Source organism: Phocoena phocoena, chromosome 10, assembly GCF_963924675.1.
Source record: "Phocoena phocoena chromosome 10, mPhoPho1.1, whole genome shotgun sequence".
Classification (NCBI taxonomy): domain Eukaryota; kingdom Metazoa; phylum Chordata; class Mammalia; order Artiodactyla; family Phocoenidae; genus Phocoena; species Phocoena phocoena.
Window position 1 is genome coordinate 100,370,441 of NC_089228.1, and position 20,759 is coordinate 100,391,199.

General features: G+C 55.9%; 1 protein-coding gene across 3 annotated transcripts in view; it reads right to left on the reverse strand.

The window, feature by feature from the left end:
• Positions 1-258: 258 nt before the first annotated feature.
• Positions 259-20,759, reverse strand: part of RREB1 (ras responsive element binding protein 1) — a 66,450-nt gene continuing 45,949 nt past the window's right edge. Inside the window, exons 6-10 of one of the 3 annotated variants that reach the window (XM_065885285.1) lie at positions 18,693-18,882; positions 14,780-17,672; positions 8,138-8,302; positions 2,053-2,868; positions 259-770 (exon numbers count right to left, since the gene is read on the reverse strand). In XM_065885285.1, the coding sequence (XP_065741357.1) occupies positions 259-770; positions 2,053-2,868; positions 8,138-8,302; positions 14,780-17,672; positions 18,693-18,882 (4,576 nt within the window). The remainder of the gene's footprint in view (positions 771-2,052; positions 2,869-8,137; positions 8,303-14,779; positions 17,673-18,692; positions 18,883-20,759) is intronic. The other 2 variants (XM_065885286.1, XM_065885287.1) reach the window with 2 other exon arrangements.

The window sequence follows — 20,759 nt, forward strand, 5'->3', positions numbered from 1 at the left end:
TTCGGGAAAACACAACACCCAAGACGACACCAAAGGGCTGGTAAGTAGTTAAGGCACTCGAGTCGCACGTGCTGCATCTCCGCGTGGGTCTGTAAGGCTATGGCACTGAGCGAGGCGCCTGCCTCTCTCCCTATCCCCCCTCCCCCTCCCTCCCCCACCCCGAGAGCTGAAGGGCACTGAGGAAACCTCGGGAAATATAGACTCAGGACATTTTGCTCTGCTGGCTTTCGTCTGTGTGCTGGGGGGCAGGCTGGGCTGTCATTCCAGGCCCAGGAGCGAGGCGCTGTCGGCAGCGGCCAGGAGGGGGTGGGCGGGCCTCCTGCCAGGCAGCTCCAGCAGGTCCTGCACGAGGGCCGCCGGGCTCTCCTGCTCAGGGTCACCCGGGGACGCCTGCTCCTTGGGGCTGCCCGCGGCAGCGGCCCTGGGAGCACTCCTGCTGGCCTCAGCCTGGCCGGCACCCGCCGTCCGGCCCGTCGCCCTCTCCTCCCTGCGGCCGGCGTCCTTGGGGGCCAGGCTCTCCTTCCGGCTGCGGGTGACGGCCACGTGGTTGCTGGCGAGCAGGGCCGAGTCGGCCTCACTCTCTGACACGGGGTTGGTGCCGCTGTGGGTGGATTCGCTCTCGCTGTCCTCCTCGCCTCGTTCCTCCTTGTCGCTGTCCTTTCCGTGCTGCTTGGGGTGCCGGGCTTTCTGGTGGACCCGCTGGTGGCGAACCAGGCTGTGCTTCAAGGTGAAGGTTCGCTCGCAGGTCTGGCATTTGTACGGCCTCTCTCCTGGGGGATGGAGAGAGATTCACGGCTGTCAGCAAGGCCACCGGCACCCACCTCCCTGCTCCGCAGGATCGCAAGCGAAGGCCCTAGGGGGACGGCGGCTGGGCCGGGCCGGGCCTCCCTCCCGCTCACAGGAAACCTTATCTGTCTGAACTGGCAAAATGGGGAGGGAGGAGAGTGGAGGCCCACACAGCCCTGTCTCCTCGTCCTTCAGCCCAGGGTTTGCACACCTGATCCAGGAACCAGAGTCCCAGAAGCGGAACCTCAGGGACAATAAGACCGGCCTGAAAGAACCCAGCAGTGGCGTCCTTCCCAGGGTCGGGTACCATCGCCAGGGACCCTGTAGGGCGGCACCTCCCAAGTCGAAGCTGCAGATATGCTGTGTTCTGACTCAGAGCAGCTGGGGCTTCCCCTCTCGCCTGCAAACACGGAGCTGAGAGCAGCTGAGAGCACCACCTGCCAGTATCCCGAGAATCTCTCTCTGCTGGGAGCCAAGCTCCGGTGCCCTCAAGTCCCAGCACAGGGCCGTGGGTGTGTGTGTGGGGCACGTGTGCACCTTGGCCGCTGGGAGGAGAGGGAAGCTGAAACCAAGACACAGAGGAGCTTTTCTGTTTGGTGGGGGAAGAATCGCTTGTATCTTCTGGCTTCATGAGGACATCCAGGGGGCCTTTCTACCAAAAGGACAGCCGCTGCTTTGGAGTTTGCAGCCTCAAGCCCAGAGGCGGTGGATTCCAGGAGGAGCAAGGACATGCCCAGGCAGCAGCCAGATGACCGCTGCACTCAGCCCCATCAGCCCCGCTGCTGCAGAGCCAAGAACAGACAAGGTTCCCGCTGCACAGCTGACCTAACACCTGTTGGCTGACGACGAATCCCGGGTGCCTCCCCACACAGGCCTCGGGCCGTGAGCCCCACGGAGCCCCACCGCACCGCCTGCTCTGCCGGCCACACCCACATTCTTCTAGATGCTTCTACCAGGCAGGGCAGCCATCATCCCCATTCTAGAGACAGGACTACAGAGGCTCAGAAGACTAAGAGGCCGGTCAAAACGTGCTGGCAGACACCACTCCGCCGTCCGTCGCACCTGTGCCCTCCTAGTGCTAAGAGTGGGACACGCCCTCAGAATTCCTAGCCCACCCGGGCTCTCTCCCTGCTCGGCAAGAAAGCCCTGCTGCCCACGGCGGCTGGAGGACGGGATCCTGGCTGGCTCGCCAGCCCCCGCCCCCCCCCCCCCCCCCCGCCCCGCAACCTCTGCCAGCAGCCCTCCCTCGGCCCCCGCCCCCCTCACCTGTGTGTGACCTCATGTGCCGGGTCAGGTCCTGCAGGGACCAGAACCTCTTGCTGCACACACTGCACACCTTCTTCCTCTTGTCCGCCTTGCTGGCCACACTCCTGGGGGAGTCTGTCTTTGGCTTCTTGTCGTCCTCACTCTTCTCCGAGGGCTTCTTCTCGGCCAGGCCCTCCCCATCCCCATCCGAGGGGCCCTCGGCCTCCTCGCTCTGCTTCTCTGCAGGGGCTTCAGTCACGGCCTCCGCCTGGGCGGGGGGCTCAGCGGCCGGGGGCTCGGCGGGCCTCTGTGGCAGCTCGAGGGCAGTGGGCGGTGGCGCTTCAGGCTCCTGGGGGGCTGCGCTCCTGTCCCCGGGCTCCTCGCGGCCGTGGGCCTTGCGGTGGCGGTTGAGGGTCCCGAGGAACTTGAAGCTCTTGCCGCAGACGTGGCAGGCATGGCGGGCGTGCCTGTGGTCCTGCGCAGCCGGGTCCCCGCCACCGCCCGCGCCAGCCTCACCCTCGGCCAGCTTGAAGCCCATCAGCTTGCTGGCGAGGTTGAGGTCTAGGCTCTTGTTGCTGATCGTGTCCTCCGCGGGGCTGTCTGCGTCCTCATCCCATTCCCCCTCCGCGCGCTCCTCCTCGGGCTCCGCGTCCTCCTCGGTGCCCCTCTCCTCCCCAGCCAAGGGCGTGGCTGCCGCTGGCTCCGCCTCCTCCGCCGCCGACTCGTCCAGGACCGGGCTGGGCTCGGCTGCTCCTTCTGGTGTCGGCAGCTCCCTCTCCCGGGAGGTGAGGTCCAGCACTTCGCCGCCCGCAGATGCCTCAGCGTCCGACTGGCTGTCTGCAGAGCAAGCACGGGGCAGGCTGAGACCCGGGCCACCAGACACGCCCCTTCCGAGGGCTCGCTTGTTACCCACCCCCTGGGGGGCTGTCTCCCAACCCCCGCCAGGACTTCTCTCACACAAATTCCCCTCACCCCTTATGTCCCTCAGGGGCTAAGAAAAATCTGGGGTTAATTTTTAAAAGGCAGAAGGAGCAGCCGCACACGGGTGCACACAGGCTGGGGTCACAGGGTAGCTGCGCCTGCAGCTCCCGGCCTCCCTTCCCCGCCGCCCCCATGCCGAGCCAGCCCCCTCCACGGGCACACACAGGGATGCTCGGGGCCCCCAGGGGCAGCCAGACAGAGCGACGGCGAGAGAGGACAGCTGGCACATTCCAGAGACTCGCAGCACAAGGGAGGTTGAGGAAGCTGAGCCGTAGAAGTTATTTTCCAGTGCAAAGAGGTTGTGTACACATGCAGCCTACACAGGCCCGCCCCCCAAACACGGTATCTGGGAGCACCTCACAGGAAGTGGCCCAAAGCGAGTATTCTGTGTATGTGGTACACATGCTCCCGCCTGACGGCGGGTTTCCAGTAGAGGTCCCAGGCAACAGGAGACGCATGCACACCTGTATGCACACCTGCAGGCCGCCCTGGCAGCTGTCAGGACCCCATGTAGGGAGCGGAAACATTTCCTGTCTCTCAAGTGGTTCCTACCTGTCCAGTCTCCACAGCAAAACCAGATGTGGACAGGCCACCCGTTTCTATCAGCCTTCTTAAGGGCTGGCCTGGTGGTAACAGTATCGACACCAAAGAGATGACAGTATTTATCAAAAGCACCATCTCCTCTCTATTCTGGTTGGACAAAGTCTTAGCCAATATTTTATTATGTGCTCTGATAGTGAATCTAAAGCTTGCTGAGCCCGACTATTAACTACAGATGCAACGACCAATGGACTACTGTGGCATCAGGCTGATAAAATTCGTTATTTCATGGCACATATGTGACATGTACCTCCCTCATCATACCAGGTCTCCGATCACAAGTTCACACATCTAACCTGAAGTCTCACCTGATGAGAGCAGACCACCACCACACCGACCCAGGCCCGTGGCTCTGAGTCACAGGCTCCACGACTCGCCACCAACGCAGCCCTGGGCTGGGGGCGAAGGAGCTGCACCAACCCTGCCACGGTCATACTGCCTGGGGCTCTCGGCTCACCTACAGCAGTCTATGCGGCTCTCCCACTTTACTTCTCTTCACTGGTTTTATTCTGACTACTTTTTGGCAACCACTGTTTGAGTATCTTAAAAGGTTTCAGAAGGAAACAAGTAATTGTGGGGTGAATATAAAATTTCTGAAAGAAATTTTGACAATTTAAATGATTTCTGACAATTATCCAAAAGATGAAAGAAGATGACCCCTGAGACATGCACACCAACATCGAGGCCATATTCCAGGGGAAAAACCAGCTGCTCATTTTCTTGAATCACGCAAATGGAGAGCACCTATTAAATGGCTTTTGGTATAAACTCCACAATAAAAAAAAATACAGAATGCTTGGTTTCCTACTTGTTGGTTCCGTGGGTAGTTACATTAAAGACAAAAAAAAAAAAAAGACAAAACAAAAACAAAAAAACGGCGAGGGGAGGGTTGATCTCTGGTTACTCCTTATTTGTCCCAGTATACTCTAGGCTGTTTCACTTAATTATTAATTTTTTTCCACCAAAGAGCATGGATTATTTAAAATTTCAACTGTAGTAGGATATATTTAAGATGATAAACTTTTGGGGGAAAATTCACAGTGAATTCTGAAATCAAACCCAAGTAAAAATACTACGATAATACACTAAGATCAGATCGTTCTGACTCCTGGGCCCTCCCTAAGTGTGGATAAAGGAGAGCTCACCCTAAAGGCAATGGGAGGCCAACTCCTTCCTCCGAGGAGCGGAGAGGGCTTGTTGCGTTCTACCCAACGTCCACTAGGGGGCGTGTTTTAGCAGGGCAGCCGGGGCCCTTCAAGTTCCCAGCAGCACCAAGGGCTCTTCTCAGCAATTCTTGGGAACAACGCACTTAGCCCCCCTCTGTCTCGTGAACACCCGCCTTACAGCGCCAGGTCCTATCTTGACCTTGTCCTCCGCAGCAGCTCACCCTTCCGAGTGCAGGTGGCGGAGCTGATGACTTTTGTAAGCAATGGGGCTTTAAAAATGTGTTGATTTGGGGACTTCACTGGAGGTCCAGTGGTTAGGACTCTGCGCTTCCACTGCAGGGGGCCTGGGTTCGATCCCTGGTCGGGGAACTAAGATCCCGCAAGCTGTGAGGTGCAGCCAAAAAAAGAAAAGAAAAGAAAAAGGGGAGGGGAGAGCGGGGGAAGAAAACTGTGTTGATTTTCTGTCTCTGTCAGCCAGTCCCTCATTCGTGATGCTAATCTAAGAAAACTGCTAGAGGAAGCAGATAGAATCTGAAGGCACTAGTAGATAAGAAGCCCAAAGCTCCTCCGATGCGATGCGCAGTGAACAATTAACTATCTACTGCTTCCTAGAAATTTCGCGTCACCCAACTGAGGTGACAATGTACTGACCTCAACGCCTACCTGCCTGGGCAGGGGCACAGCCTCCACTTTATCTAGACCAGCACTCCCCGTGGTGCAGTCCATGCCCGTACGTGGCCTTCTGGGCCAGCAAGGGCGCCACCACTGAGGGACAGTCTTCAAGTGTCCACGCTGGGGAATTAATTCCCTGGCGGTCCAGTGGTTGGGACTCGGCGCTTTGACTGCTGTGGGCCCGGGTTCAATCCCTGGTTGGGGAAGTAAGATCCCAAAAGCCGTGCGGCGAGGCCAAAAAAAAAAAAGTCCACGTTTACACTGATTTGAAAAGTCACATGCAGGTGCCCACAAATAGGAAGGCTCCTACAGACATCTGAGGAAGAACCAGGAGCATGCCCTGAGGGCAAAGTGGGCCGGGGTACCTCTGCCCACAAGAAAGTGAATCAAAGTTTCAGCCTAGCTTTGAACTATCAATATGTCCCTTTCAGCTAAAACTGCCCCCATCGGAGCATCTTCAGCATGCCTTTGGGGGAAAATCTAGGGCGCATTTTTGTGAGACCTTATGTGATCGAAAAAGTCAGACCTACGTTGCAAAACATGTCCTGGGATTTTAAGAAAATGCAACCTAGGCACATAAACCTAGAAATCCCTCAAGAACTGCCTTGGTCATTTCCTGCCTTTGTGTTTTTACGGTCTTTCTCCAAAGCCTCACTTTTAACTTCATGGGAGGGAGCCGGAAAGGAAACCTTCACTCCCTCCATCACACTCACCTGGTTCAAAAAACTTCCCCTTGAAATCACTGAAATCCACCTCCCTGACCCTCCTTCTCCCCATCTTACCTCTCAGCCCTCTTTCTCACCAGGGATTGTGACCACAATTAAACCAAACCTATATTTTTCTCTTTGCTGGTTTCACGTTACAACTCTCACTTAACTTTCTTTTTCCAGAGGCTTTGTCCCTTAAAGGAAACCTACACAACCTCCCGGCAGGGTCAGGGCAAGGAGGGCACTGATGGGACTTGGAAAAACAAAACTCATAACTGCAATTTAAAAGATAAATTCACCCACCATGAAGATGTGGGCTGCAGCGAAGCTGAGATATAAGTTCCGATTGGCTTTGCGCCTGCAGGAGCCCTGGTTTTGGTGTTCCTTGATCATACATATCAAGATGCTGAACCCAAAGTATGTTACACTTTAAGACTTGTCTGCCAGCGTGGGAAACCAAGGGCTCCCCGCGGCCACCTCAACTATCAGCTGCTTTCCCTCCTTTGGGACCGTGATGGGCTGTGAGAAAATGGGCTGGGTAGAACGTGACGTGGCAGCTGACACTCAAACACTGAGAGGGGTCATCCCAGTGAAGGTGTGCTCTGCCAGCCTTGCTGCCCGTTTCCTGGGGTTGAACAGCAGATCACCCAGCAACCTCGGGCTCGAGGGCACTCAAGTCACGGCAAGATTCCGTGGGGCCTGTACGTTTCTCTACTCAAAGATCCTGGCGAGTCACGTGGACCTGGACGCTGGAGGGGGCGTGGCAAACTGGCCTACACTTCTATACCCTGAGAGGGTCTGGGTACACCACAACCGAGGGCCTGGCCTTTCAAGGGCTTGTTTCACCGGGCTCTGTGGGAGGTGTGGGGAAAGAGCAGAGGGCTCTGCACCAGCTCCTCTTCCTGGAGAGGCTGCCCGCTCACTGCACCCCTCTCCCCCGTAAGTGGGACAAGGACAAGGGGGCCGGGGCTGGGGTTGAAGCCCGACCCTCCAGTCCACACTCACTCACAGACAACACAGCCCCCAACCCACCCAAGTCCGAGGCGGAGAAGCCCGGACACAGTCACAACTCTAGAAAAGCACATTTGGGGGGAATCTCCTCGGATTCAGAAAAGGGGGAAATGTCAAGCTTTCCAGATTTGCCAGACTGAACCCACACCTGCAATAGTTATTCAGCACTGGCCAACCAGCCCTGTGTCTGAGTAACCCGCAGCAGCCCATTTTGTTTTATTTGTTTTGGGGGGTGAGGGACACAAAACCCCAGCAGCTGGAGATAATGGAGTATACTGAAGAGAGGACACGAGTAAATACAGAAGCTGTAAGGAAAGAAAAGGTGGCAGGAGATGCACGGGGCAGCTGTTAATTGCTCTATAGGGGCCGGAGGAAGGAAGCACATATCAGCACATGAGAAGAATACCCGGATTCGGGTCAAGCAGAGATGTGATTAAAGAAAGGACATGCAGAGTGCTTTTTCAAACAAGACAAAGTTTTTTTTTTTTTAACTGGGAAAAGAGTTATTTAAAAGAAAAACACCCCACCCAGCCCGGCCCCTCCCTGCTGAGGGTGGAGCGTCACTAGTTCCTGCAACACCCTGGCAGCCAGTGGGCCCATCCCTGGCTCTGCAGGATGCGGCAGACGCTGGGGTTTGAGAAAACAACACCCGAGTAGTTTCACATCCCTTTCAGACGTGTTCCTATGCAGAGCTGGACTGTGCACCCTCCTGCACAGCCCAGCTCCACAGGGCAAAGGGCAGGAACAGGCGTCTGGGGTGGGAGGGGTGGGGAACAGATCTTCTCTAGCAGCTCAGAGAAGCAGCCTGGGGGCGCTACCGTGGCCCCCATACCCGTCCTGCTGCTGGGATGCCGGCAGGAGGCCTCAGGGTCCTGCAGAGAAGGGGAGGCCGCCAGCTGCAGCGCAGAGGCCGGGGCGCGGCTAACGGGCTCCTGCGGCGCCCTCCTCTCCATCACTTGGAGGCACTACCTGTGCTATCATGGGCTCCAACATCACTCTGTTTTGACTGGGGGATAAGCCCGTTTCTTCTCAGGGAACAGGCGGTAACTCCGTGTTTGCGCAACTGGTGGCGTTCACAGTTAGATTTGGTGGAAAAGAAGGCACCGCATTTTTGACAAGGGAAGGGTTTCTGACCTGAAGCGGGAAAAAAAATACATGTTTATCTGGCTTTCTACTGTAACGAAAAGAGAAAAATCGCTTTCCATTCATTCTCCTGGGATCATTGGCATTTGTCCACCCCCCCCACCGAACCCCTTTCTTTTAAGAAAATAAACAAAATACATTAAAAAAAAAAAACAAAACAAAACACTGAGAACAGCAGCAACTCAAATGATCACCTTCCCTTATCCTGAGTGGGATGAAAGATTTGTCTTCAAAATACTAGAAGTTAGCAATGAAACCAAGATACATATCTGAAGCAAAACAGCATTACAATTACAAATCTTACATAATAACTACAACAACAAAGGTGAGTGAAGGGATCTGAGCACAGCAGAACACCTATGTCCACCACAGAGAGAAGACGCCTGTGATAGTCTCCAGCCTGGCAAGTACCACGTACGTGGGGAATCGAATGGGATGAAGGGCAACGCCCGGGGCCTCCTGGAGGAATCCTGAACCCTCTGGATGTGTCTGGGGTCCGGCCCTCCCACCTGGACTGCAAGTGTTGAGTTCTGACTTCCCGGGATGCCTCCTGTCTGACCTCTGCCCAAGGTCACCGTGGTCCTGGCTGGCAAGACAGGGGAGGTCGGCCTGGTGCACGAGGGTTCTCTGTCCCCCTTGCTCTAAGCTCTTGCTGGTGGTGCATCAGTGACCAAGGTCCCGAGTCTGATCAGAGCTGCGTGCTCCACTCAGCAGCCCGCGTGTGAAGCTGAGTCACTGAGCGGCCCCTAACCCCACCAGCCCCACAAGTAGGCCAGCTGCCTGTCCCTCCCCGGCCATTATCTGCTTCGACCGGCCTACTCTCCCCCTCTTCCATTTCGATTCCTTTTGCAGGCTCCTCAGCACCTGGTCCCGTGTCTGCATGGACGGACGAGTGGGCGAAGCCAGGGCAGACCGCAAGGACAAAGAGAAGGAAAGAGGAGGGACCAGGGAAGGGAGTGGGCGGGCACCAGGACAGAGGAGGTGTGGTTGTCAGCTACTGCATCACTGGATTCTTCTGTTTTCCCCCCAAGTGCCACATTCTAAGGTTCCGGTTTCTGATTTTACAGGGAAAAGGTTTCGTGCACCGACAAACAGGACTCATAGAGCTGCAGCCAGCACGGCTGTCTCATAACCCCAGGGCTGCCACGATCACACACGCATCAAGACATGTCAGGCAAGTCAATCAGCGCGGTTCCCTGGAAACACTAAGAGGGGGCGGGGCTGGGCTTCAGCCTTCCATTCAGGTTTAGATGTGCATTAACGGCCCCCAGAACCAGCGCAGGCGCACCAGTCCAGGCACCCAGGGAATGAACAGCGTGGGCCTGGAGCCCCGAGTTCTCAGGACAGGAAGGACTGGCACTGCCAGCCGCACAACTCTGGGGGCCATTCGCACGGAGCACACTGCGTGTGACCCCCGAATCCCCACACTCCAAGTATGAGCATCAAGCAGTAACCAAAGAAAGGGGACGTCCACCTCCACCTGAGCCATGGTTCCAAATCACTGGCAGGGTTTTTACAAACACAGATGCCTAGCACCATCAAACACCACGGAATCAGAAGCCTGGGAAGGTGGAATCAGACACTCAGAAACCGGACCCGTGCACCTCTAAGGAGCTCCACTTGGGCCCGAGAGGATGAAATGGAGAACCCGACTGCTCCACAAAGCTTGTAGGTGTTTTGCACTAAATTTCTAAAAATGCTCACATTCAAAAAAAAAAAAAATCACGCTTTTTGCGTGAAGACTAGTTGTAAAGTATTTTAATGCTTTTTTTGTGCACCCTTCTCGCTTTTCACTAACAGCTGAACATAATGTTTAATAATTATTCAGGCTGTGTTAAGTAAGAAGAAAATACTTTTCCTTTAACATTTTATTGTCAAAAGGCAACATCACAGCTTCCCTGAGTCAGGCCAGTTTGGAAAACAAGAGAACCAGGCTCCAGAAGAAAACAAGTCAGAAGCTGTGACTATGAACTGTGATCTGGCTCTTGATTTCAAATGAAGCAGTTAGTTTCTTGCTTCTTCCTCTTACATGACTTGCTCTAATTTTCACACTGGTAGATGCGTCACTTGTACAGCTGGTGTGAATAGCCAGGCTGATGTCTCGTGATGATGAGGAGTCACGTTAAGGTTAAATGTAGAAAACGATTCAATGCCCTCAAAGTACTGTATCCAGTTAGGAAGATTCCCGAAGTGACAACTAACAGCAGTCTTTAAAAGTTCCCATTTCACTGCATAAGTCGCACATTTTACATAGCAGTGTGCTCTCCAGACTGCATGGACAGAGGAAAACAAGAGCGCTTTGACTATTTTATGATCATACAGGTTTCAGAAAAACCTTGCTGACTCGTAATCTACGTGGAAAGTATCCAATGATTTTATTCATTTGGTAGCAGCCACAGAAGACTGTTCCAGCAGCGGTGTTTCTAAACGCACCTGTGAGCACAAGGAGCCACCTCTGCACCCAAAGGCCCATGACGTCCTTCCACCCCACCCCGCGATGTCAGCCAGTAGTTTTCACTCTCACAAAACAGTCAAGAAACGAAGAAAGAAATTCTTCAGGAGACGACACCATCTGGCAGGCACTGGGCAGGAAGGAATAAAGGATGAAAAACCAGAGCAAGTCCAATGGCCCGGCCTCACACCCTCAGGCGCCTCTCCATACCACCCCCTCCCCGCCCGCCCCCACCCGGGGCACAGGCCTCTCTCTGTCTGTCTGTCTGTCTTTCTTTCAGGATGTGGCAGATGCAGGGCCAGCCACGTGAACGGTTTCAGAGCTGCCCCTTAAGAAAGTTGGAAGCAGCCAAACACGGCTGGTGTCAGTGCTTCCACACTGAGGTGTGTACATCTCACTGGTCTCAGCTCCGCCGCTGGTTGCCTGTGAACAGCGGGTGGGAGAGGTGGGTGGGGAGGGCCCCAGGCTGGCAGAAAAGGGCAGCGAAGCCCTCAACCATGAGAGAGTGAGCAAGGCAGGGGGCCAGGGATGTCAGAGCGGGAGGGCACCTCAGCACCACAGGTGCCGACCCCTCCGTTCCACGCGGAAGAAGGTGAGGAAGGGGCTGAAATGGGCCGTTTCCTGGCACTCTCTCCTCTACTTGTGGCCTCAAAACACACGGGACGCTCACGAGGGGGAAAGGCAGGAAGAGTGAGCCGTCTTCTCCTGAAGAGGCAGCACTGTTCAGGCTGAGGAGGGAAGGAGCCAGGACGGTCCTCCTCAACAGGGTGCCATGGGCCAGCGGAGGAGGGGAAGGAGGAAACTCAGCTGTGTGTGGCGATCACGCCAGGATCTCACGAAGTGCGCCAGCAGACGCCAGCTTCCTCCTGAGACACGATTCCTAGAACCTGAGCCACGCAGAGAAAGGGCTGAAACCATGTGCCCCTTGCCTGAGCAACAGTGAACCCCCGGCTGGACACTTAGCACCTGGGCTACTTAATGCTGCCCATTTAGGGGGCGGGGTGCACCGGAAACATGTCTGTGAGACCACGTAAAGATGCTAGAATTCTTTGCATTCGCTAAGAGGTTGGGAAAAGGCCGACTCTCAAGATGCACAGTTTGCTTCAATCCAGTTTAAAACTGGACACCACCCAAAAGCTTCTGGCTGGAATGCAGCTAGAGCTTAACACTACCACCCCGGCCCCCCAAGCCTCTTCCCTGTGTAACGAGGTTTTACAGGGTCATTTCAGAGTCCATGTTTAGTTTCTGTAACATGTGAGCCTCAGTCTAATTTCAGCATTACGGAGGGAGCACCTCACAGGAAGCCACGAGCCGGGCACTTGGAGATCCCACAGCAGAACCGTCTACCGGGAAAACCTCAGCGTGCAGGAAGGGTGGGCAGGTCACATGATTTCTCAGGCTCCGTCCAGCTCCAGCACTGTACCAGACATAGCCGAGGGCTGTATAAAATTACTAAATGGAGCTAATGCTGAGATTGTTGCTGGAAGCTGAGACTGTGAAAGAGCAAAGGAAGTTAAGTGAGCCCCATGGGCGCCAGCGTTCGTCCAGGTCTAAGCATGTGGTTAGCACCATCCCACGGTCACGAAGTCTCTGGTCAACAGCTCGTGGTCCACAGCCGTGTTCCACCTTGTCTCAAACCACTTCCCAATCTTCTGCGTTCGCACGTGTCAGGATACAGGGGGGCAGAAGAGGCACGCCCCCTGCATCCTCAGATGGAACCTGACCCTGGCTCCCACCCCCCAGCACTACTGCGCGTCCCCCAAATGCCTGCAGGCAAATCACTCAAGCCTCCCTAAACTTCAATTGCGTCATGGCAAGATGAGGACGACATGGCCCTCGTGGCCCGGTCACCAATACTAGCTCTGGAACGGTTCCCTACCCGCCCGAATGCGCCCCTCAAGAAAAAAAGCCCGTGACCCCACGGCAAGAACACACGACGTGAGGGATGGGGTGGAAGCAGACACGGCCGTCAGGGGACAGTGACTGTGGGGGGAGAAGCGGCAGAACATGTTCACACCTACACCTGCCCCCGCCCTCCCCTCGCCCCCGTCTCAGACTAACTCCCATCTCCTCTGCTCCGTTCCGACGCCACCAAATGTTAAACCAACGAGGTCGCTTCGGCGTTCAAAAGGAGCTTCTATCGGGCACCTGCAAAGACACGGCGCGGCCCTTGAGCGCAAGTACGGGCTGCTCAGTCCTCTCAGGGAGGCCGCTGGCGTGCAGGGAAGAGGACAGTGGCACCCGCCCAGCACAGGGCTCCCGGCTGGAGCAGAAGTGGGGAGGCGGTGCTGGCAGGGGGGCGCTCCTCATCACGCCCAGACGGCCTGCTTGCTCAAAAGCGGCAACGGGAATACTCACTTCTCCAGAGACTCTGCAGGAGACAGACAGCTGCCACCCAAAAAGGGCGGCAAGAGAGACTGCTGTGCAGGGCACCTTCTCTCTAAGAAGCATCTTCTTTCTGAACTACTTTCTTCCTTAGAACTGTTCCCTTACGTTGTCAGGCTTAAATGATTTCAAACGGAGAGAAAATGACAGCCTGAAAACGCAGCACAGACTCTACAAATCTAGGAATTCTGGTTCCTGTTATTTGAGTCCTCCGTGGACAGACACTCCTAACTGATGCCTGGGTTTGAGGCCCCACCACGCCGGAAAGAGACGCCGTGCCCACGTGGCAGCCAGCCTCAGACAGATCCTGCAGTGCACCCTCCCCTGCCCTGCCCTGCCCGTCTCCTCTGCACTCTCATTGCCCAGGACAGCTCTGCCATCCCCTCCCGATATCCCAACTTGTTAGGAGAAAGAGCCTTCCACGGAGGATCCACCCTGCGTGAAGCCTTTCTACCTGGATACAGAGCGTGGCTCCCACCCAGCCCCTGCCATCTTCCCCTCTCCACACCGTCATGAGCCTCTGCACTACCTGGGGTTGCCAGATTTAGCGACTCAAAATACAGGACGCCCAGCTAAAATCTGAGTATCAGATACACAACAAGTAAGTTTTTAGTATATCCCAAATAGTGCACGGAAGATATTTATACTAAAAATTATTTGTTGCTTATTTGAAATTCAAAATTTAACTGGCATCCTGTATTTTATCGGGCAATCCTGTACCATACAATTCTTTATTCTGTTTTAGGTCCTATCAATTAATATTCGGGTGGTGATCTCCAAAAGGCTAAGGATCTCACCCAATCTGTCCTTAGTTCAAAGATGTACATTTTGAATACTCAGCTTGAATATTCAGTAACTCATAATTAAGATGACCTTAAGATGACCCTAAGTTGTAGGGTCATCTGACTACTAACTCCCTGGTATAAAATTATTTAAAGTGTATTTCTTATCTCAAATTTCTCTTTAAAAATCAACGCACGACAACATTTGAAAAATACTTTTGGGATATCTTTTTGGCAACTTAAGTCTGCTACTTAGAATAATATTTATATTTGCGTGTTTCTCTCTGCAACAGCCAACAACTTCAGTATAGATAAAAAATTTTTTAAATTCTAAAGCTACTCTGTCACTGACACTCACGATGAACAGGGGAAGAGGTAATCGCCTTAGTGAACTGAAAGGTAGCTGCAAAATTTGCAATATTTCCCTTTATGGATACACAGCAGTCAAAAAGAACTTCACAGAAGGTCTGCCATTTTAACAGCTGCCTCGAATGCAAATTCTTCCGCCAAAGTCCCTGTTCCCCTAGCTGCCTCCTGTGCATAACCAAGCAGCTAATGCCTCGACCACGTGAGGGATGCGATGGCCCAAGACCATCTCACCTAAAAACACCCTGCCTGACCCTTCCCTTCACCAGCAGCCCTCGGAGGCCCAGCCAACGGAAACAGGCCATTCTGGTTACACGAGCGCGCAGGGAAAAACTCTCGGCCCCATCAGGCAAGCCCCTGCTTCTGAGACTGAGGAAGAAGAGAAGCTAGGAATGGGGAGGCGGGAAGAGGGCCCCTCCTTCGACCCCACCGTCGCCGCCCCTCAGCCCAGTGGCTGGGCCACAGCCCGCCCGGCCCTCTTACCAGTGTGCGTGAGCATATGCCTCTGCAGGGAGCTGGCCCAGGGGAAGACCCGGGGGCAGTGGGGGCAGCTGATCCTCTGCAGGCAGCTGGCATAGGAGCTGCGCTTCACCCTCAGCAGCCTGTCCTCCGGGGGGCTGCCCTGCTCGTCGTCGCTGGGCCCGCTGTGGTCTGCGGCCGCCTCGTCCTGAGCGTCGTCCTCTGCGCTCTGCAGGAACGGACTGAACTTGTTGGTGTCCGTCGTAGCCAGCATCTTCTCGATGCTGGCGAACTCCCCGCTGGAGTCCAGGTCCACCCCGCCGCTGGTGCGCAGCCGGCCCCTCGTCCCCTTTTTCCGGCCCCTCTTCTTTGACAAGCCAGCTGGTCCCTGCTCAGTGGGCGAGGCTGCCTCTGGGCTGGTGGCAGCAGCCGGGGAGTCACTGGATCCTTTCCTGCTGGCGACATCGGTGGTGGCTTTGGAGACGGCGCCCCCTACAACATCTGCAGCCGCAGCGTTACTGCCAGCGCTCGCGGGCCCCGGGTCAGCCACCTTGGTTTTCAGCAAGGTGGGGGCCGAGGACACGGATGAGATGATCTGGGCAATGGAGGCCAGCGGGGGCAGCTCCTCTGTCACGGGGGGCTTTGGCAAAAGCAGGGGGGGCTTGGGGCGCAGCGGCCGCAGCAAGGCTGGGCTGCTTATGAGGGTGGAGTTGCCCAAGAGCGGGGAGCTGTTGACCAGGGCTGAGGAGTAGATGGGCACAGCGAGTTGAACGGAGCCCTGCAGGGGCGGAGCCGGGGCTTCCGGAGTGCTGGCGGCAGAGGCCGCCGCTACAGGGGCCACGGGCTTTTCCAGGACCCCGCTGGGGCCCAAGGTCGCCGGCAGGGTGGGGCAGGCTGGTGGACAGGGAGAGGCCTGCTCATTGCTCGCGGGCTCCTGCTCAGGCTTCTTGGCTTCCCCGGGAGCGGCCGCGTCCTCGTCTCCTCTCCTGAAGTTCTTGGGGATGGACAGATCGATGGGCTCCATGGAGCAGTCGTATGGGGCCGAGGCGGAAGGGCTCAGGAAGGAGGCCGAGTTCTCCTGCTTCACTTGGACCAGGGCCAGGCCCTTCTGGGAGAAGTCCAAGGGCTCGTTGAAGTCCCCTGCGAAGTTGCTGGCAGGCTCCACTTTGACTGCGATGTGCGGGGGCAGCGGCTGGGCGGGGGCCCCGTGACGAAAGCCGTTCTGGGGCTCCAGGAAGGCGGCCAGGGGCTTGCGCTCACCCAGGGCGGCGCCGCCCTCCTCCACCCTGCCCGGGGCCTCGGTGGGCGCGTCGGCGGGGCCCAGGCCGTCGGCCACCAGGACGTAGCTCTCGATGTCACGCTCGGGCACGTGCAGGTGCTGTTTGAGGACGTGGTGGATGCAGTTGCGCTTGGCCGAGAAGGCGGCGCTGCACTCCTTGCACTCGAAGGGCTTGCGGGCCTTGGGGCAGCCGCCCAGGCCGCGGCCGCAGTGCGCGCGCATGTGGATGCGGAGGGCGCGGTAGTGCTTGAGGTCCTCGCCGCACAGCCGGCACACCGTGTCTGGGGAGCAGAAGGCGTCCACCATCTCAGCCGCGCTGCTGGTCACGTACTCAATGTTCTTCTCGATGTCCTTGCGTGTGGCCTTGAGGTGCTTCTTGCGTAGGTGCCGCTCGCAGTTGGCCTTGACCGTGAAGGGGTAATGGCAGATCTTGCAGATGTAGGGCCGCTCGCCGCTGTGTGTGCGCAGGTGGCGGATGAGCGCGGCCTTGTCGGCGGCGATGTAGTCGCAGATGTTGCACTGATAGGGCGAGATGCCCAGGTGGGAGCGCACGTGCGCGCGCAGCACCCCCGAGAAGGCGAACACCTGGTTGCAGAAGCGGCAGGGGTAGAGCACCTTGCGCATGGCCGGCGTCTTCTTGCCGCTGGGGGCCGTCATGATGGCCTTGAGGTCCCCCTCCGTGATCTCCTGCTTAATCTTGGCCTCCATGCTCAGGGGTAGGAGGGCCTCGATGATGCTGTCCTGCTCCAGCTGCGTCTTCATCTCGGCCTGGCCCGGCAGCTCGAGGCGCGGCTGCTGCAGGAAGAGCTGTGCGGCTGTGTTTGGCTGCGCCCCCGACTGGGACTGCAGCAGGTGGGCGTCGGAGGCCGCCTCCACGGAGCCCCTGAGGAGCTTCAGCGGCGGCGGGGGCAGGCTGGGGCTGATGCAGCCCGGGGAGGCCTGCTGCGCGTTGACGAGGGGTGGAGGTGTGGAGGTGGCCACCACCGTCCGCGGTGTGACCAGGGGCTTTGGCTTCAAAGGGGGCATGTGTTTGAAAATGGCCTGTAGAGGGGCAGCGGGGGCCTTGGACAGAGGTGGAAGACTGATCTGAGGCGGGGCCGAGGCTGCCATCTTCAGGATCTGCTGGATGTCTGCCAGCTCGATGGCTGACTCCCCAGAGATGGGCTTGACCACAATACTGCTGTCAGGCTGGATGATGAAGCCCTTCTGGAAGGGCTGCAGGGACAGATGCTTCATGCTCTCCTTGGTGGCCGGGAGGACGGTAAGAGACCCGCCCAGGGAAGCAGCTTCGAAAGGAGACAGACTCAGCAAGCTGGTGCAGCCAGGGTCCTGAGGTAGCTGACACTTGAGTGCCTGGAGCTGTATCGCTTGGTTGTCATCCGGCAGCGCCTCCTCGGCCAGTGCAGGCCTGGCGTCTTCGATATGCTGCAGGCCCAGCATGGCCAGGAAGACCTTCTGGTCGGGGGCGTCGCCAGGCAGGGCCCTGGACTGCAGCTGCTCCCGTCCCTGGTCGGCAGTTACATGGGTCTGCTTGTGCAGGGTGAGCGAGGAGAGCATGGGGAAGGCCTTGTCACACGTGTCGCAGACGAAGCGGTGCTGCTCACTGATGCACCTGCGCAGGTTCGTTTCACACCAGGCCTGCACGGAAGCCGGGCGGGCGAAAGCAGGGGAACAGAAAGGAGCATTTAGAAATGATCGCCAAACTGCACAGCTGCCCCGGCATCCGGCCCTTCTCCACGGCACGTAGGGTGCCCACCTTCCCCTGCTCCCTAACTCCCGGACCGAGTAAGAAAACCAACTAAGCATCTTACGAATCCTATCTGCTTGATGAATGACGCCGATCCCCAGGATGTCTCGGCAGATCAGCACTGAAGTACGGTTAAGTAATATCACCACAGAGGTAGGATTAATTCTCTCTTTAAAAATGGGGGCCTTGCAAGCCTAACTGATGGCAACTACCACCATCAGTGAAGAACTGGCTTCCTCTGTGACTGTGGGGGAGGAGGCTGCCTGGGAAGGGCACCACGGGGGAGGGGGCTACATGAGCGTACACACGTGGGTACGTTCACACATGGACATATGCATGTGCACACATGGACATATGCACATGGTCATGTACACGTGGAATAAGTCACTGAGTCTGGGGCTGCTGGGATGGAAGAATTTCACTGTTGATATCGTCTACCTCGATTTTTTTAAATTGGAAAAAAAATGGGTTCCGAAGTAGTTTTAGCAGGTGTTTTATAAGCAGAGCACAAATACAGCTCAGGCTAACACTGACCCAAAATATTTGAATAGAAGCTACAACACTAGAAATATTTAGCTGTGATATCGACATTAAAGAAATATTTAAAAAATACAAATTCAATTCACCTAGGGCTGTGTGGGGTAGTGAACGATTCACAACTTTAAACCCAAATGCCCCCAAATGGGCAAAGTACCGATGAGCTACACTCACACACCAGTTAACGTGAAATTCAGCACACAAAACAAAAGGCCGCCAACCCTCGTCAACTCTCAACTTTCAAGAGAAAGGTACTATTAAACAGAAAAAAACCAAATGACAGCATTTTAAGGAAAGGAAGCCTCAGGTGAGGAAATTCAGTCCAGCTGTGTGGGCCATGGAGGTGGCTGCCAGTCATGGGCCAATCGGAATACCTGAGAAATGCGAGGAAACCTCCTACAGGAGAAGTCGGTGAAGCCTAAGTCGTGGAAGCCGGCAGGGATGGAGGGGTTGTTCTGGATGAAGGGCCTTCCCACTGCGTCCCTGGGAAGCTGCTTGTGGACCAGTGCGTTGTGGCGCAGCAGTCCTCGGTGTGTGCGGAAGGTGACGCAGCAAATGTCACATCTGCGGGAAGAAGACACAGGACGTAAGGAGGTGGCCGTGCCGGGGCGTCCACCTGTCCGTTAGCCGTATTGTGTTTTCTGTTGCTTCATTTCAATGGAGCAAAATAAAAAGGCTGTGACATCAAGAAGCCAGCCACCTCATGGTGAGCAACGAAAGACTCTCCCTTTAAAAAAAAATTTATGTCCTACCAGCCTCTGGATACCCAGTCTTTGCAGACGGCACAAGTGTGAACAGAGCAGAGAGGTGGGAACCTGAGGCCACTTGCTCTTACCTGTGTTACACGATGTGGAGGGAACACTTCCCTCCCCCAGCTCCATGGATTCTGATTACCAAAAACATTTAGAAGCCAAAAAGCACAAATTTCCACAGCAGCTGGAGCAGTCACGTCAGCATCCCTGATATGTGACTGGGATAAAATGATAATCACATCCTCCAACTGAACTGGTAGCACGTGACAGCAATTATGTATTCAATTCTGCTATTATTACCGTCTATCTAAGAAATAACCACAGCTCCCGAATGCTGAGCCACGCTAAGTGCGAGGGCACCCCACAGGGGTAGCGCACGACCCGGCAGGTGGGTGGGCATTCTCATCTTCATCTTCCAGAGGAAAACACCGAGGCTCGAAAATGTCCAGCAACGCGGTGGAGGTCACACAGCCAGGAAGAAGCAAAGACAAAATGTGAGCCCTGTTCATACTCCCACCCTCACCCACCATGAAGCCATCTCCCTATCCTAGAAAGACTCTTTCAAATGCGGTCCACAGAAAGATGAAAGACTGTCACGCTTCACTTCAGAGATGACTGCATACACCTGACCCGTCCTGGGCCACATGGACGTGTAACAAACACCACTTTCTAACGGTGGCTCCGTTTTCTCCATGTTTCACACCGGTGCTGCCTTCTAGGTCTTCACTGAGAGCCATCTTAAAACCCAACAATCATTAGGACATCACCCACATCCTTTAGGCCTGCACTGAATACAGCGGCCGTGAAAGCCCTATTTAAACGAATTAAAATGTCCTTAGTCACAAGAGCCCCGTCTCACGGGCTCAGCCGCGACAAGCAGTGCAGGCCTGGCGCATTTGCAGGATCGCAGGAAATCCCACTGGACAGCGCCTCTTTCCAACTACTTTACACATACAAACACATCTGCCCCTCACGAAAGCTCTACGGCAGGTCTTCCCCTGTCTCACGGAGAAGGAATGTGGGGCACAGAGGGGCACAGCGACCTGACTGAGCTACACATCTGCCCCTCACGAAAGCTCTACGGCAGGTCTTCCCCTGTCTCACGGAGAAGGAATGTGGGGCACAGAGGGGCACAGCGACCTGACTGAGCTACACATCTGCCCCTCACGAAAGCTCTACGGCAGGTCTTCCCCTGTCTCACGGAGAAGGAATGTGGGGCACAGAGGGCACAGCGACCTGACTGAGCTACACATCTGCCCCTCACGAAAGCTCTACGGCAGGTCTTCCCCTGTCTCACGGAGAAGGAATGTGGGGCACAGAGGGGCACAGCGACCTGACTGAGCTACACATCTGCCCCTCACGAAAGCTCTACGGCAGGTCTTCCCCTGTCTCACGGAGAAGGAATGTGGGGCACAGAGGGGCACAGCGACCTGACTGAGCTACACATCTGCCCCTCACGAAAGCTCTACGGCAGGTCTTCCCCTGTCTCACGGAGAAGGAATGTGGGGCACAGAGGGCACAGCGACCTGACAGAGCTTACACCGCACACACCTTAATGGAAACTTTTTTTGCCTTGAAATCCTTCTCTAGAAATCAAAGAGAGAACGGCATCACGCATGAAGCAGCTGGGCTTCACGTGTAGCGCCGAAAGACCAGTGCCAAGCACGTGCAGCCCCGCTCCCTGTGCTG